A 15,448-nucleotide genomic window follows, 5' to 3' on the forward strand; every position below is an offset into this window, starting at 1 on the left:
TGTTTCTCAGAAAGTTTTGTCATTGTCTAGGAAAATTCTGAGAAAAGAAAACGCTTCGGAAAGTAAAATTTGATTACTGAGAGTTGTGTTTGCTAATGAAAAAAGCTGTAGCATATCAAGTAAATCATTTTAGTGCTTCTACCGCAGAATTCGTCTAGTTTTAGGTTTTAAAGTTCTTTACTGCATTGTTATCGCTTAATTACACGGGAATTCCCCGGATTGCGTGGCAAAATTTCATAACTGGGTTCGGCGTTTCATATGACCCTTTGTTTTGAGACGGTCTAGATTACCTTCTGGAAGATTCGGTTGAATCTCCTAACACAGCTTTGAGGGAAAGCGATTCTCCCGCAGATTCGACTCTTTATGGCCTCTGATCTATCCAGTTTTGTGGATGTTAGTGCAGAAGACATCCCAAAGAGCATCTTAGTTTCAGGCATTACTCCAGGAACCGAACGCGAAGCTATTGTTTTTCACTTTCAGCAGCTTAAACATGGCGGCGGCGACGTATCATCTGTGAAATTCTCTCAAAATGGAGACAAAGCAGTGATTACATTTGAAGAGAAAGAGAGTAAGTTCATTTTGTTACACAACTCTTCGTTTTATTGAATTATTCAGTGAACACTTGCATGGCAGAAATCGCATTTTTTAAAATTTGAAAGCGAATGTGTTAAATATTAAAGTGCCAGAACGAAAGAAACACATGAGCCTTTCTTTCGCCGCTCGTGTAGTTTATAATTCGAAAAAATTTACTCAACCATTAGTTATGGGCTACTCCGCTAACGGAGTCAGCGGAGCCAGAGAGAAAAAATGTTCATGAAAGAGTAATTTACACATGCAGCATTTAATATTTATCTGTCGTGTGATCAATGGTTTCAAAGAAATTCAACCGTAGCACTGAATGGGAATGAATTATTAAGACGAGAAAGTGGGATGATAAGTTAGAAAGAAAGGGGAAAACTGTGCCCTCCTCCTAACAAGGCACAATAAATGCGCTTCATGTCGGATACACGGTGCTGAAAATGGCGTAAAGAATTATAAGATACGTTGATACTTTTGGATCTGTTATGCTAATTAGTAAAGGACAGAAAACTTTGTGAACCGTTCATAAGAAATTTTCATGTGTCTCATTCTTTATTTCGTAGCTGTAGAGAAAGTTTTGAAAGGAGAACATAGGTTTGAAGGGGTTTTGCTTAAAGTTGATCGGCTTTCAGGGAATAGAAGACCAACATCCAACGAGGTAAGTTGTAGTGCGTACTCTATGCATGTGTCACGCAACGAACGCAGCTTTGCGTTACGATTCATGATTTATTTCATGACATATTTAACCGTTTTTTTGTGCGTTTGTGTGCCTTTTTTCTTTCTCACCTTCTGGTTTGTTTTTCTTTCATTCTGTTCTGTTCTTTACGGCATGCGAGTTTGTTTGTTTGATTTTTCGACAATACAAGGTAACGTCTTCACACATGCTGCATAGTCGGCAACCAAATATAAGTTGGTTAAGAATTCTTTCTGACAGTGGGAAGAAGACCAGTTGGAGCACGCTGACTCCTCGAGGCAATTATTCAGTTGTCACGGGGCATCATACCTTCTCTTAAGCCATATAATTCTGAACGTATTCTAGTTGTAGGTTAAACCTCTATTGATTCCCAAATTAATTTCTACAGATATTTACTTACGTGACCGCAATTTTGGATCCCGTTGAGTTGGGTATTTCACCACAGGAAGCCAAGCAGATTTTGGAAAACGTCAGAGAGGACATCGATGTATCTATCCAGTGCGATAAAAAATTGTTTGTTTTGACTGGAAAGCTGAAAGAAATCAATGAATGCCACTTTCTTGTGATGAGGTATCTAAGCGAAGGTCAGCCAGTCGATGCGCAACTGAACAACCTTTCTTTGGCGAGCAAAGGCGCAGAAGTCGAGAATGGCGGAGCAGGAAAGGCGCCAACAATTTCTGGAAGATCTGACGTTATCGTAGCTACGAGAGTCGATGAAAGTCCCAGAGCGAAGGTCATCCCTGTCAATGAAGTCAACTGCGCCGACCAGGAAGGACGTGTTCATCCCACAGTAGAGGCACGATGGTTTCGAGTCGATCCATATACCTCCCGTTTTATGGAGAAGTTTTTTAAAAAGCACTTAGATGAAATCAATGCAAAATTTATTGTGGAAATTACCGCTTCGGATGACGGTACTCGAGTTATACTTCAGGCTAAACAGAACTGTGATCCTACAAAATACAACACTGCTTGCAGTGAACTTTCAGAACTTATTAAAACTGTCACCCAGGGTATGGTTATCAATGAGCTGGACTTAAAAGGTGCAGACGAGGATTCAGCTAAAGTTTTAATGGATTACATTGGAACTATGTACCCAGTGATCATTGACCGGCCCCAAGAACACGGTCCGTTTTTTGTGTATGGTGATGCTGTATCTGTAAGAGAAGCCAGGCGAACTGTGGAAGGAGGAATGAGTCAACAGGAAAGTTATGATACTGGCCTTGGTACTCATGAAATGGCAATGGCAGCCCCAGAAATGATTTCTTTTGAAACCTCTAGTTATCGATCAGAAAATGGTGTGTGTATTTCCCTTCGTTATGGAGACATCACTGCCGAGGAGGTTGATGCAATCGTGAATCCTGCGAACGAATTTTTGTCCCACTTAGCTGGTCTTGCAAAGCTGATCGTCCAAAGAGGTGGACTTGAAATTGAAAGGGAATCTGACACGTTGATGCGAAAACGCGGCTATCAAGCGCTTCACATTGGAGACGCTGTACCTACAGTCGCTGGAAATCTTCCCTGTAAGTTTGTCATTCATGCCGTTGGTCCCGAGTGGGTTAAACACTCACATACAGAAAATATGAAACTTCTGAAGAAAGCGTGCCTCCAGAGTCTTAAAGTGGCTTCTAAACTCGGTTTATCATCCATTGCCATACCAGCAATTAGTTCCGGTATCTTTGGTGCCCCTATTGATGTGTGTGCCTTTGCCATGTTAAACGCAGTGGAGGAGTATCTCAGGATGCCGACGGTAACAAAGAAAGAAGATGCAAGGAAAAAAGGGTCAAAACAAAGTAACCAGAAACACATGCAAACAGATAAAAAGGAAATATCGACGAAGCCGCCGAAAGACACGCCAAGCGAAATTACCGATGAAGAAAAGGAGAGAGAAAACCCAAAAGCCGTTCTAAACGATATTCGTTTTGTCCTCATTGACGCCGACTCAATGGATGTCTTCGAGAAACAGTTCATCGAAAGATTCGGTGATGTTATTACTGATGACTTTGATGATGACGAACATGATGATGAGGAAGTTCAGCGCGAGAAAATCGCAATTCCAATCTTAAATTAGACTTGAACTCGTAATGGGAACTGTCACTGGGGAAACTTTACTTCAGCTAACGTTCTTGATGACCATTTTTCCTTCCTTGCTATGTGACATGACTGGAAATCATGATATCGCCGGAAACACTTTATTATCCTCATCAAAAAGTGGCTAGTGCCGAGTTTAGATAGTGTAATCCTAAGGAACCGTCGTCCACTCTATCATTGACATGGGCCATTTGAAAGGTCATGGGATAATGATAATTTTTGTGACTTTATTGGCCATTGGAGGCCCCATTGATTGGTGATCGCTAAACATGTTCCCTTTTCTAAGCTTACAACTGGTTGTATCTACTTTGTTCAAGCCGCCCTATAATATTTTTCATATATTTTACCACCCTTATGGTTCACTTTAAGTTATGGAAAATTCAAGTTGTTCGTTACAAATAGCGCGGTTTAATAGACCAATGTACTGACTCTAAGTTGATTTAGACGATTTGATTAACTATGAAAAGTGTGAGCAAACTCAAACCTAGATCTTCTTCGTCTCATTTATTCTTAGGTGCGGTTACGCAAGTGGAGCTTGTCGACCAATCGCAGAATACCACTGTACATACTCATACCCTACTGTCTAGAAACTAACAGTAGGCCTTTTTAATCATGATTTCTGATCGCTATTGCGCTGTCCCCTTAGTTACTCAATGTGTGTGAACGCTATTTTCAAGGTGCAAATGCGTGTGCGAAAGCCCCTTTACAGCGTTGAGATACTCACCTTTTGTCGAATGAAAAAAACACTCAGAGACTAAACACACTCAAAGATACCATGATGAAGTTTAATTGGCTCAAAAGTTTACATTATTGACAACATGTCTTCTAACTATACATTTATTATATGTCAACAGAAAACCGGAGTTCGAAAGATTTGCCTTCTCCCCCACCCACTCAGCCAATAGCTCAATGCTTCCTGATAAGAAATGAGAAATTTTACACATTTAACACTCCTGAAAAGTCCATTTCCTCCAGTTTTTTTCCTTTTTTTCAGGTCCACGTCTTGACATTTAAAATTTCTGATAAGGAAATTTAAACAACGCTTTAATTTTGCCCTAAACAACCTTATTTCATTTGCTGGTCGAAATATCACTTCCTTCCAGCTGTTGAGCGGCTACCGCATAGTCAAAAACCCAAGAGGAAAGAAAGGCGATTGTGTTCATTTATATCCGTCAAATGTAAGTAGGAATAAAAGGAAAAGTACCGAACAAAACAAACAAACATAAAACAAAAATTGCGAGACTTCTTAAACTGAAAAATGAATTAGGGTCGGTTTTTAACAGAGACGCGTGTGTAACAGAAACACAAAGCGTGTAAAATTGTTAGCTTTACCTAAATTGTTGCCATGTTCATTGGTTCACTGACAGTTAAGACGGAAACATTTTAAAGAGCTAGCAGATCATGAAAAATCTAGGCTAACAACTGATTTAGACGTCATGCTGCATTTTTCAGTGTATAATAATGAACAAGAGTGAGAAAGTTTCTAAAGAAACTGTGGTTCCAAGTCGATGGGAAAGTATAGGGCTAACGCTCGAAACGTCAGCTTTTTTACCCTTTACGGTGGCCAATTTACGTTTTTAACTCAGTTGTTAACACTAAATTACCCGCTATAATAATGAACAAGTCTTTTCTATTTTGTAAACTGTCCAACTACTTTTGAGATCGTGATTGGTTTGGTCATCGTCCGACAAAACCAGGTTATTGCAGGTTTCGTCTAATAGCTTTCACGACGGGGGTGATGATGTTATTGTGGTCCTTGAAAGGAAGAACGGACAGGAAGCGATGACTGATTGTCCACGCGTGCCCATGTTGTTGTTGTTGTGTTGTAGCTGCAACGATTTTTAGAGTGGTTTCTACCGATTTTCAGTTCACTAAGTAGGATGATAACTTGATAGTTAAGAAAGAAAGAGGAATGTCTTTTCCTCTCATCAATGCACCGTTGCCATAGGTGAGGAACCGTAAGCTGTTAGTGTACACTTGCTAAGACATAACGGGTTATTCAAAACATGAAATTTTATGAAGGTAAAAAATTAATCCTGCAGTTTTTAGGCCCCATAGGGTGATGGTTTTTACGACAAATGGTTAAATTCTTGCCATCACAGTTCAAAGAAAATTTTCACGGTTAACCTTTATTTACAACTAACGATTAAAACCTGTCAATTTTTAAGGCTAACGGTATATTTTTAAGCAGTTTTACGGCTAACGGCTAACCCCATCGAGACCCTCTGATATGCCTTTCCCGATTGCATGTGCTCGTAAAAAGTCAGAAAGTTACGCACTCGGATCCCAAAAAGGTTGCTAAAACCTGTCAATAATAATAAAAAAAGAAATTATATTTAAATTTCAAAAGTTGCCAATTAAATTTCTTGATGTTTAAATTGAAGTGTTAATTAAAAGATTTATTATTTATTCTTCATTTTTTTTCTTTGCCTTGTTTATTCATGAAAACGTCGGGAGTGTATCTCTTCAAAGACGTCTTACCTATTTTACGTATAGGTTGTAGTCGATCCCAATTATTATTACGTTATTAGTTACAATCCATGTGTTGATAAGCGTTAAATAGTAAACAGGAAACCGCTCTTCGAAGAATTTCATTTTCAATTAGTAGTAAAGTGATTTGTTTTATAATTGTTGAACTTTGATCTGGAATTCTAGGAAGCCGGATACCACAAATTTGAACCAAGATTTATAGAAGGTTACCCGCTAGTGGTAAACCTTCGCTATGATGTTATCGCCAGAGAAGCAAGATGACGTGAAACTAGAGATAATGTGTCAAGATTTGTCTTATCGACAAGGTTATACAATTTCTTTACCGAGCGAGTCTCTAGTCACCAGTTGAGTCGTTCGTTTTCAAAAAAACAAGCATTCTTGTACGCGGTATAAATGCATGTGCATTAATTTTTTTAGTGTCTGACTCTGTCGGCAATAACACTTTCGCTATGTACTAAATAACCCTAGAAGGTCGCGGAATGTTGAAAATGCACCATTTTGAAAGCTCTGAACGATAAAGTTATAGCTTTCTCAACGGAAAGCTCGCAAATCTCTGATATGACTGCTGGATTAGGTAACTTTCACAAGTAAAGCTTTTTAGTGCCGCGAAAAACTGATTAAAACATCTGACTCGTCTACTGAAGCTGTTACCATGTTTACCCCAGTAGAAATTTCTGTAATATTTTACGTAGGAACACTTAACTTAAGGTGATAGTTTTACGTACATTGAATTGACAGGCGATGTTCCTAGTTATCAGTTCACATGATACGTACTGCGTAATTCTCTACTCTTTGACTTCCTCTATATCAAGCTTAACAGAACCTTAGACTATGAATTAAACCTTCAGATGACTCTACTATTTACTGTTCTGATTGACGCCGTATTTTGACACTTGGTTGAGTGTCCAAGGTGTGATTTATCTTGTTCCAATGTGTTCAGCGTCAAACAAGTGGATCATTGCCGGCCGATCAGATAGTTAACCGAATGGGAGGAATCACTTCATTCGCAAACTGGGCGAGAAATTGGTTGAGATGATTACATCAGCTCTTTCCTACAAGACATTCCCTCAACTCTGGGCTGAAGCAGGCAGAGAAGGCGAGTGACCTTAATCAATTAAACGATAGACAGAAAAGGAATATTTTGCCTTCCATGGCCATGTAATTCCCTTTTATGTGTTTTTTTTGTGAGTTAGTTAGTTAGGACTGAAATTAATTCTCGGGAATTCGGTGGCACCGCAAGAAAATGTGACTCCTAAGCTACGATATCAAGCCTGCTGAAATAAGACTTGAAATAAGACTTGAACCTCCCTATTTTCAGCCCTTCTTGTAATTGCGCAAAAGAGTTCTAAGCCTGCTCAGCCGACTAGTAAAGAGGGGAATTAGACAATGATCGATATATGCGATAAAAAGCATTCAAATCAGTAAAAATAACAAGGTTTTTGTTTATTTTCCTGAGAAATGAGTTTAACAGTTTAACTGCACTAGTTATCAAAAGTCACGAACTCTTCGACGCATGGAGCATACAGTTACTGTTTGGTTTCCAAATTGACCAGTACTTCACAAAGTTACAAGTTCCCCACGTTAAACCGAGGGAGGGGAAATTTTTGACAGTGTCTGCCTTCATATTTATAGAGATAAAAGACTGACAATAAATCTTTTCTCAAGCTGAAAGCACTATCGATTTAGTCACACACGACGCCACAAACAACACTCAATGGGAAATTGTATTTGTAATACTCTTTGGAGATTCATAAGCTCATGTCAAGAAGGTCTTTTTCTAAACAATTATTGAATAAGAAGTAGTTCGAGTGATTGATTATTAATTTTTACCAACGTTTGCAAAATATATGTAGCCAGAATTGTTATTTGTGATAGTTTTCATGACATATCACAATCAATATTTGGTTCATCTAAATCCTACTGTTCAGGTGAATTTTCTTTTCAAATCGTGATAAGTCTAGTATCCCCTAACTGCCATCGCAATGCGCAAGATTTTCTTTTACATATTTTATTTGTGATTGCATGTTTTAGACTCGGCTTCTGTCTCTTTGTCGATGATCAAGAATTTAGTGATCAATCCCTTTGAACTGATCATGTATCGAGATCAGCAAGGCACACAACAATTGATTGTATACTTTGCTACAGGCCACTGGCTTTGTAGCTCACCCTGTTGGCTTGTGTTCACACGATGAAGTATTCAATACTTGTCATGAAATACTGTTTTCATTAAAAGAAAACAATTGGAGATCGTAATTCCTACGAGATGACTAGTTGGACCTGGTCTATCGAGGACTATTCATGCATGTTTTAGGTTCTATTTATTCTAAGCATCTGTCTCACTTAAGACCAAGATTCTTAGAAGAATCCTGCACTATTTGAAACTTAGCAGCTACCCTTATTACTTCTTGGTTGATGCCAAGTAAGCAACAAGGCCTGAATAAGAGTACTTGAGCTCACGTTGCGCTCCGTACTTGAAATACTTACTGAACATTGATTATGCGAACACGTCTAATCTATTGTAAAGTAATCTTTCATATCAGTCTAAGTTTTCATCGAAACTTCGATTAAATGAAGAAGTACTAGCATGATTATTGAATGTGAACCAGTCAAATGTTCTGCATTTGTCCTTTCTCGTAGGCATATAAATATCGTTGGCCTTCAAATGTGGCAAGTGTTGGCTTGCTGTAATTTGAAAAATTCGAACTGATCAAATATGTAAATGACGCTCTTTTCTCTTCACGTTGCGACTGAAAAACGCCAAGTGGAGTTTACAAGTTGTGTGATTGATGTACATCGTGGGACTTAAATGTCAGTATTGAAGTTATGACTTATGATGTCATACGTAAGGAAAATTTGTTTATACCAGTTATAAACTTGACGAAGACAATGTTCAATGATTGACTTTTGTAGTGGAACCTATATAAACTACAAACTCAGTCACCGAATAAGTGCTTGCCAAAGCAACGATATCTCTCTCAAATTCTCCCAAAAAGTCTGATCGGAAAGTCAATTCTTTACACAATCTCTTCAGTTCCGCAATAATTGATTGCCAGCAATCATGTTGATTTCCCCTGCGTTGTTTTGGGAGGAGGTATGGAAACACAGAAAGCCGGGGGAACTGAGTGAATTTAAGTGGATTATCTGAATAAAACCAAAAACAATTGACCACTCATAATAGATAAGCCATCTTTACACTCAATGGCACTAACCTTGTTGTTATTTGTTTAACAATCTCGGTCTTCCGTGACTGAAGAGCTTTTTTAAGGCGATTGATTCGAGTCTTAAAAACAAACCACAATCATGATGTATCACTTGCCCCGAGAATTCTTTACCTCTCGAAGACATAAATTAGTCCTTTGTTTTATACCGTACTATAATAATCCAAAACGTTGCATTTGCAACATGTTAGCTTTCTAAAGCGAGCAGAAAAACTGTTTTCGACGTTTAATTTTCCTGTGAGGAAATCGAGCGCCCACGCGGAACCTGCGGAAAAAGGTGGTGGCTATTGAAGTCTAATCGAATTTAGTTTAATATCTCTAACGGAATTGGATGCTTGCAGTACTAAAATAAAAAATAAATAAAAAAAATTGAGAAAACTAAGTCTAACAAATCGCTCCCATGGCAGATATTCCATTTTATGTGGGAGCATAACTCGAGAAAGTAACATCATCTTCTCTGTCATTTCTAGATTTCTATGCACAATTATTGGAAGCATCGTTGCGTAACGCTTAAAATTCAACTAAGAACAACGCGATGTCGCCAGTTACTTTTCCTACCCCCTTCTGTTCGTACAAGTTTTTACCACCTTTGGCTGTTCCCGTACACTTAAAAACTCTCTGAAACAAGTTATACACCATGCTTAAAGAAATTTTGGTAAGTATAGAATGCTATTTATAAACTTTGCATGCAATTTGACACTGTGTAATCGGGGCTCTTTAGAAGCCCACACAGTCAACAGAAAATGCAATTTGTTGGACGAAAGCAAGGAGATCAGTACTCCGTAGTGATTCCTCAGGATGAAAACTAGAGGAAAACTGCCAAAAAAAGGCTAGAATAGTACAGCATTTAAAGAGAAAATGCAAAAAATAAATAAATAAAAAAAAAATATAGAGACCTAGCAAAAGCGTTTTGACAACCCTTACACCACGTGCTTTAACTGCTTTAATCGACGTTTTTGGTACAAACGGAACTAAGAATACTTAGTTTCTTCGAACGTATCTGAGTATTTTGTTAGTCAAATATGTAATGTTACACACTCTGCGTATAGAACTTGTCATTCCTGAGAAAATCAATACTTCTGTAATGTACATCAATCAGGCCGACCCTTTTTTATTTACTTTCATTTTTAGTTGATGTACTTAATCAGTTTGTGGAAAAATACCCGACTGATATTGAAGTTCTATATCATCTGATACACTATTATGGAGTTAGTTGATGGAATAAGAATGCCACATGTACAATTACTTTAATATAAAAACGTTTTTTATCATATGATTCCTGAATCAAAAGAAATTATTTTCTCTACCGATGTCTTACAGGCTTCTTAGCTATAATCACAAGATGGAGATTTGTATCAGATAATCATCACCTTGCGTGTATTAGTTGGAATATCTCTATATAAAAGATTTTCTGAATAATCCATCAATTCAAAGATTAGTGTTTTAAGGCTTTGAGAAATCTTTTTGGCTTGTCAGCTAATATTAGTTGGTATTTATCAAGCGTGTCTGTTGGAAAAGTTTCCCTTGGCCATGGCCTCAGTGACTACACTAACGTGTAAAGTTCTCAAAAATTAAAAGAGGAAGGTTAAACGTGAGTGATGAAAATCATGTTTTCATACTGATTTCGTTGACATGAAACGATCTTTTCATCTTTTACGTATAACTGCGTTATCATAAATGGGTTTATTCAACATTTTAGAGTAATATTAAAACAAACAACTTGAACTGTTGAACAAACAGAAAGTAGAGCGAACTATGCTTAGAGTAGAGCAAAAAATGTTTTTGGAATATTTCAGTGTGAACTACATCTTAAAATTTATCCTGTTGATGAATGCAATGCGTTAAAAATCGCGTGACAATTCATTTTAGCTTTGTTTATAAAAGTGATAGTCTCGAGGAATTAAAATTCATAACTATAGAGAAATTGCAGAACAGCTGTAAGTCAACAATTCATTTTTATCAATATCTGTCGATTGCAGAGTAATGCAAAACAATCGAAAATAAAACACTAAGCCCCTTTTTTACGTACTTACAAGCAAACTTACTCCTTACGCAAGATCATTGCCAATACTTCGAATGACGGCATGCCTCCTCTCGCACGAATAACTTGCATTAAAGACTTCCTGTTGCCGACTTTCTGACGGAAACTAATTCACTGTTTTCCACTTTTTCGGGATCTTTTATGCATTTCAACTGATTGATTCACAATTATCCTTTAAACGTGGGCGAACATCCGCTTCTTACAAACCGTGTCACCTTTTGAAAAAGAAGTTCTTGGTTTTGAAATATCATGCCTTTACGTAAAGTTTCCATACCTTACTGGGTTTCATATTGCTTTAGTGAACACGAACTAGGTCAGTGAAGAGGGAAAGATGGCGGTTTTGCCAGACGGAGGTCAGTTTCACAGTTTTGTGAAATTTTATTTTGTTGACGAAGAACTTGAGAGCATAAATCCTTTATAAAAAAAAAAAAAAAAAAAAAAAAAAGAAAAAAAAAAGATTGCGTACTTCAATAAAGCGAGGATTAAGGAATAAGAAAGATAATGTATAATTAACAAATAGAGTGTTTCTAAAGTATTCGGAAGCGATAAAATGTGGAATTAGAATGTTGGACATTCTTTAAACGGCGAGCAGTTTAATTTGTCGAATTTTCTCTAGAAAGCAAACCACAAGACGAGATCATTTGCAATTGAATGTGCCGGCAAAGCCTTAGTTTGTGCCCCAAACGAAGTCTTCTCGCCCCTCTCGATCGCTACCTTGAGTTTAGGCACTTCAGGGATGGGCATTGTATAAACAAAATACCGCTCTTACCTCTTGTTTGTCACGAATGTAGATTTGTTTCATTTCCCGGCAAGCAATAACATCAAAAGGGTTGGCTCTAACAGATTTGTGGGTAGTGGAAAAATGTGCACTTTTCGAGAGCCATTCGCTTTAATGATCATGTAAGACTGTAGATGCTTCTTAAGTATACAAGACTATCACAAGATCACGCAAAAATTCCAGCTCAAGTGTTCGGTTTTGTCGGCTTCCTTTTCGACCTCGCATTACTTGAATCGTTCAGAAACAATGTCATGCAGCGGTACAAAGACCACACAAAAGCTATCGTAATGTTACCTCGCCACCCTTCCGTTTTGGCAATAGTTTCAAATCAAATCCCTTATTAGCCCTGGCATCAGTTCTTCTGTGTTGGCGGACAATTTAATCGAAAAGAAATTTGATCTGAAAATCTGTTCTAGGCCGTAAACCAAGGGAACACTGACTCGTTTAAGTGGAGGGTGGAGGGGTTGGTCCCTCATGATCGATCTCGTGCACGAGGCTTCGTGAATGCAGTATAAATTCGTGCGATCTATATCATAACCACGGCGGTCAAAAGATAAAATAAATAGACAATAATTAACGAAACATCTCAAAGAGAGAAAGATAGCGGCATAATTTTTGGCGGCTTGGTACTAAACCGTGCGAATTTCATCAGAAACCAGGGCAGTTTTCTCTTATAGAAGGGAATGAGAAGCACATGATCTTAAAGGGGATAAAAGGATTATCAAATCTCTATCCAAGCACATATAGTTCAGCCCATACAATTCATTTTGAATATAATGCAGTAGTAATCGGTAAACATATCACCACATTGAAGTTTAATCCCGATAGTTCTTCGCTGTCTCCAAACTGTGAATTTCAAGGAGCACATGGCCTCGAATGCATCTTTCAAGATTAATAGATTGCGTTTCTTACAGCATAAATAACTGTCCACAGTCGTACTTTGATCGTCACAACTGCCCTCGATCAATGCAAGACTTGTCTTTAACACAAACAGATATAATATCTAAGACCATGACCTAGTTTACTTATCTTAATGAAAGGTCAATTAGTTCGAAGACTCAAAACTAACAACGTTCCGCGCGATCATCAGCCACTTGCCGACTTCAAGCGCACGCCATTTTGATTTCATTTGGCGAGTTAGGCTGGGGAGAGTGTCTCTCTACTCTGCTAGTGGCTTAGTTACTATAGAGATATGATGGAAGCTGTGTGGGTCTGCTGCGGTGTGGGCCAAACGTAAAGCACTTCCCTTCTTAGCAAATTTCGAGGTCACCATATTACGAAAGTAACTGAAGTAAAATATAATTTCGTGAAGACCAATATCGAGCTCAGTTTGTCAACCAAGTTCGAAGTCATCAGGACCTTAAAATGAAAATTGTGCTCCAGAGGAAACTTCACACAACCAATTTCTGACTTTTTTTTTGTTTCGTGTTGTGAGATATAAAAGGAAGAGAAAAAAAAAACCATAGAAAACAAAACCAAAACGAGAGAAAAACTTCATTATATCTTCCACACTTTCGTTTTACGGGAGCGGAGAGTCTGTCTCCGATAATCCTGATCACTGCAATCATGTTTTTTTTTTTTTATTTATCAATTTTTTTTGTCCATGAATACACGAGGCTTTTCTCACCTGAAGTTATAGCCGAATCGGTTAGAATAGAAGTGAAATATAGATATATTTTTTCCTTTAAGTTTGGGATTGAAAAATTCTTACAAGTTTAAATATTTGTCTTCGACTGACTGAAAGTCTTATTGCCTGTAAAAAGCTTACAAAATAAATGAAATAGCTACAAAAAAATTATAAGATCCGCGCTTATCCTTTATCAACATTCTATTAACATTCTTTTCCCACGTGTTATTTTTAGAAAGTACTGATGATATATCCTTTACATATTTAGCATCTAGTGCGCTGTTGAGTGTTTACAATAGGAAACATAATGATGTTACCATCGTAATTGTTTGATTGAAGCCCTATTTAGAAACGATTAAATAGGTCCTATTCCATACATTAAAAAGCCGCGACTTTCTAAATGAATAGGTTACCGAAGTAGATAGCTTGTATCAATAACACACCGATCTAGCAGGAAGAAACACGAAGGTATCAGTTGAATAAACTGACCAATCTTTGTTTAAGTCATCTGTTGTTTACTTAGTCAAAGTAGTCCTAATGAGGCCCTGAAGCAATTTGAACAGTCGCTGAATAAGCGAATAACTTTTCTTGTCAATCTGGCTGCATCAACACTATTTTTTCTCGAACATTTCGTTTCATCGGCCGCTGATTTTTCATCAACAACTCTTAAAAGGCTCATGTGACGATCTTGCCAAATATTTGTTTTGGTTAACTTCATTTAAAACCTTAGACAAAAAGTAGAACAAAAGTGAACAGTCTATTTATGATATTTTAAGTCCTATAATTCTGATTGCAAGATTCGAAGTCATGACAGAATCAGGCACAAGGCATTAACAACTCATTGTCTTTATTTGTTTTTAGTGGCTCTTTTTACACTTAAGATGTGAAAACGCTTTCAAATGCAAGTACGGACATAGGAAATAAATTTCATAAGATTGAAGCTTACCGCTCGACAGATAACGATCTGAGGAAACAGCTAAAACAGTAAACTGCCAGCACCAGATGCTAGTCGAATCATTGTTAAGATGTCTCTCTCGGCAAATCGAGGATTCAAAGCCTTACACTTAAACAACGAGCAAGTTGTCGTGTTTGTTTCAGTGACCCTTATAATGAGTTAAATTTGCTCACCTTCATTAATTCAAGTCGACAGCAATTTTGAGGAAGCTTTACTTTGGTAACCACATTCACCTCAAACAACTGAGACTAGCTTGGGGTTAATCGACAAACTGACCAATCTTCATTAATTTCGATCAAGGCACAATCTTGATTTGTGCATGTTTGATTGCAATCCAGTTTCTTTGAAGAAAGTCATGGAAGGAAAGAAGGACAGGACATTTTACTATCGACATTCTTCTAAAGTAAACGATGGTTTATTCAGCTTTATAAATGATGAAAAGAAAAATAATTCGCTAGAAACCGCGGCAACTCGATGGCAAGGCACCAATAAGATTAAGAGGTAGCTTGACATAAAGGAAGATAGAGACGAAGATTAAACGTGATTAAACAGAATGCAAACAACCCAAACACACTTGCCTAGTAACATGATCGTATTACAGAAGAACTTTAAGAATACAAACAAGCAAACATCATAAAGGATAATCAAGTATGATCAACCAAGTTGAAAACGCATTTTGCCAACCGTAAAGAGTTTCAAAGCTGACGTTTCGAGCGATAGCCCTTCGTCAGAGCTCTGTTTCTTTAGAAACTTACACTCTTTATTCATCAAACAAAACGCAAGAACTCGTAAAAGCTGCCAAGAACTTCAACTAAGCTGCAACTTAAGATAGTATTCAAGTGGAATTCTTTCCGCAGCTTTTTTGTTTGCTAGCGTTTTTTAAATCGGTAATTCTTTTATTTGTTTGTTTTTTTTTGCGATATCATTAAACTTACGAGTATGTGATTAGCGTGGGAACGGAAGTGGGCGGCGCGACCA

The 15,448-nt window shown here is 37.6% G+C and overlaps 1 protein-coding gene across 1 annotated transcript; it reads left to right on the plus strand.

Annotated features, from left to right (window-relative positions):
• The first annotated feature begins 18 nt into the window (after positions 1 to 18).
• Positions 19 to 3,844, plus strand: LOC113669130 (uncharacterized). Its single transcript, XM_027185132.2, has 3 exons — positions 19 to 568; positions 1,143 to 1,237; positions 1,662 to 3,844. Exons 1-3 carry the CDS (start codon positions 364 to 366, stop codon positions 3,339 to 3,341), a joined length of 1,980 nt encoding a protein of 659 aa, XP_027040933.2. The 5' UTR covers positions 19 to 363; the 3' UTR covers positions 3,342 to 3,844.
• Positions 3,845 to 15,448: the final 11,604 nt, after the last annotated feature.

Source organism: Pocillopora damicornis, chromosome 3 (assembly GCF_964200805.1).
Source record: "Pocillopora damicornis chromosome 3, jaPocDami1.2, whole genome shotgun sequence".
Classification (NCBI taxonomy): Eukaryota; Metazoa; Cnidaria; class Anthozoa; order Scleractinia; family Pocilloporidae; genus Pocillopora; species Pocillopora damicornis.

Excerpts from the sequence above, each read along its gene's own strand:
- LOC113669130 (XM_027185132.2), top strand. The coding sequence starts at position 364 with ATGGCCTCTGATCTATCCAGTTTTGTGGATGTTAGTGCAGAAGACATC. Across the intron at positions 569-1,142 it reads TACATTTGAAGAGAAAGAGA|CTGTAGAGAAAGTTTTGAAA; the intron begins GTAAGTTCATTT and ends TTTATTTCGTAG. Across the intron at positions 1,238-1,661 it reads GAAGACCAACATCCAACGAG|ATATTTACTTACGTGACCGC; the intron begins GTAAGTTGTAGT and ends TAATTTCTACAG.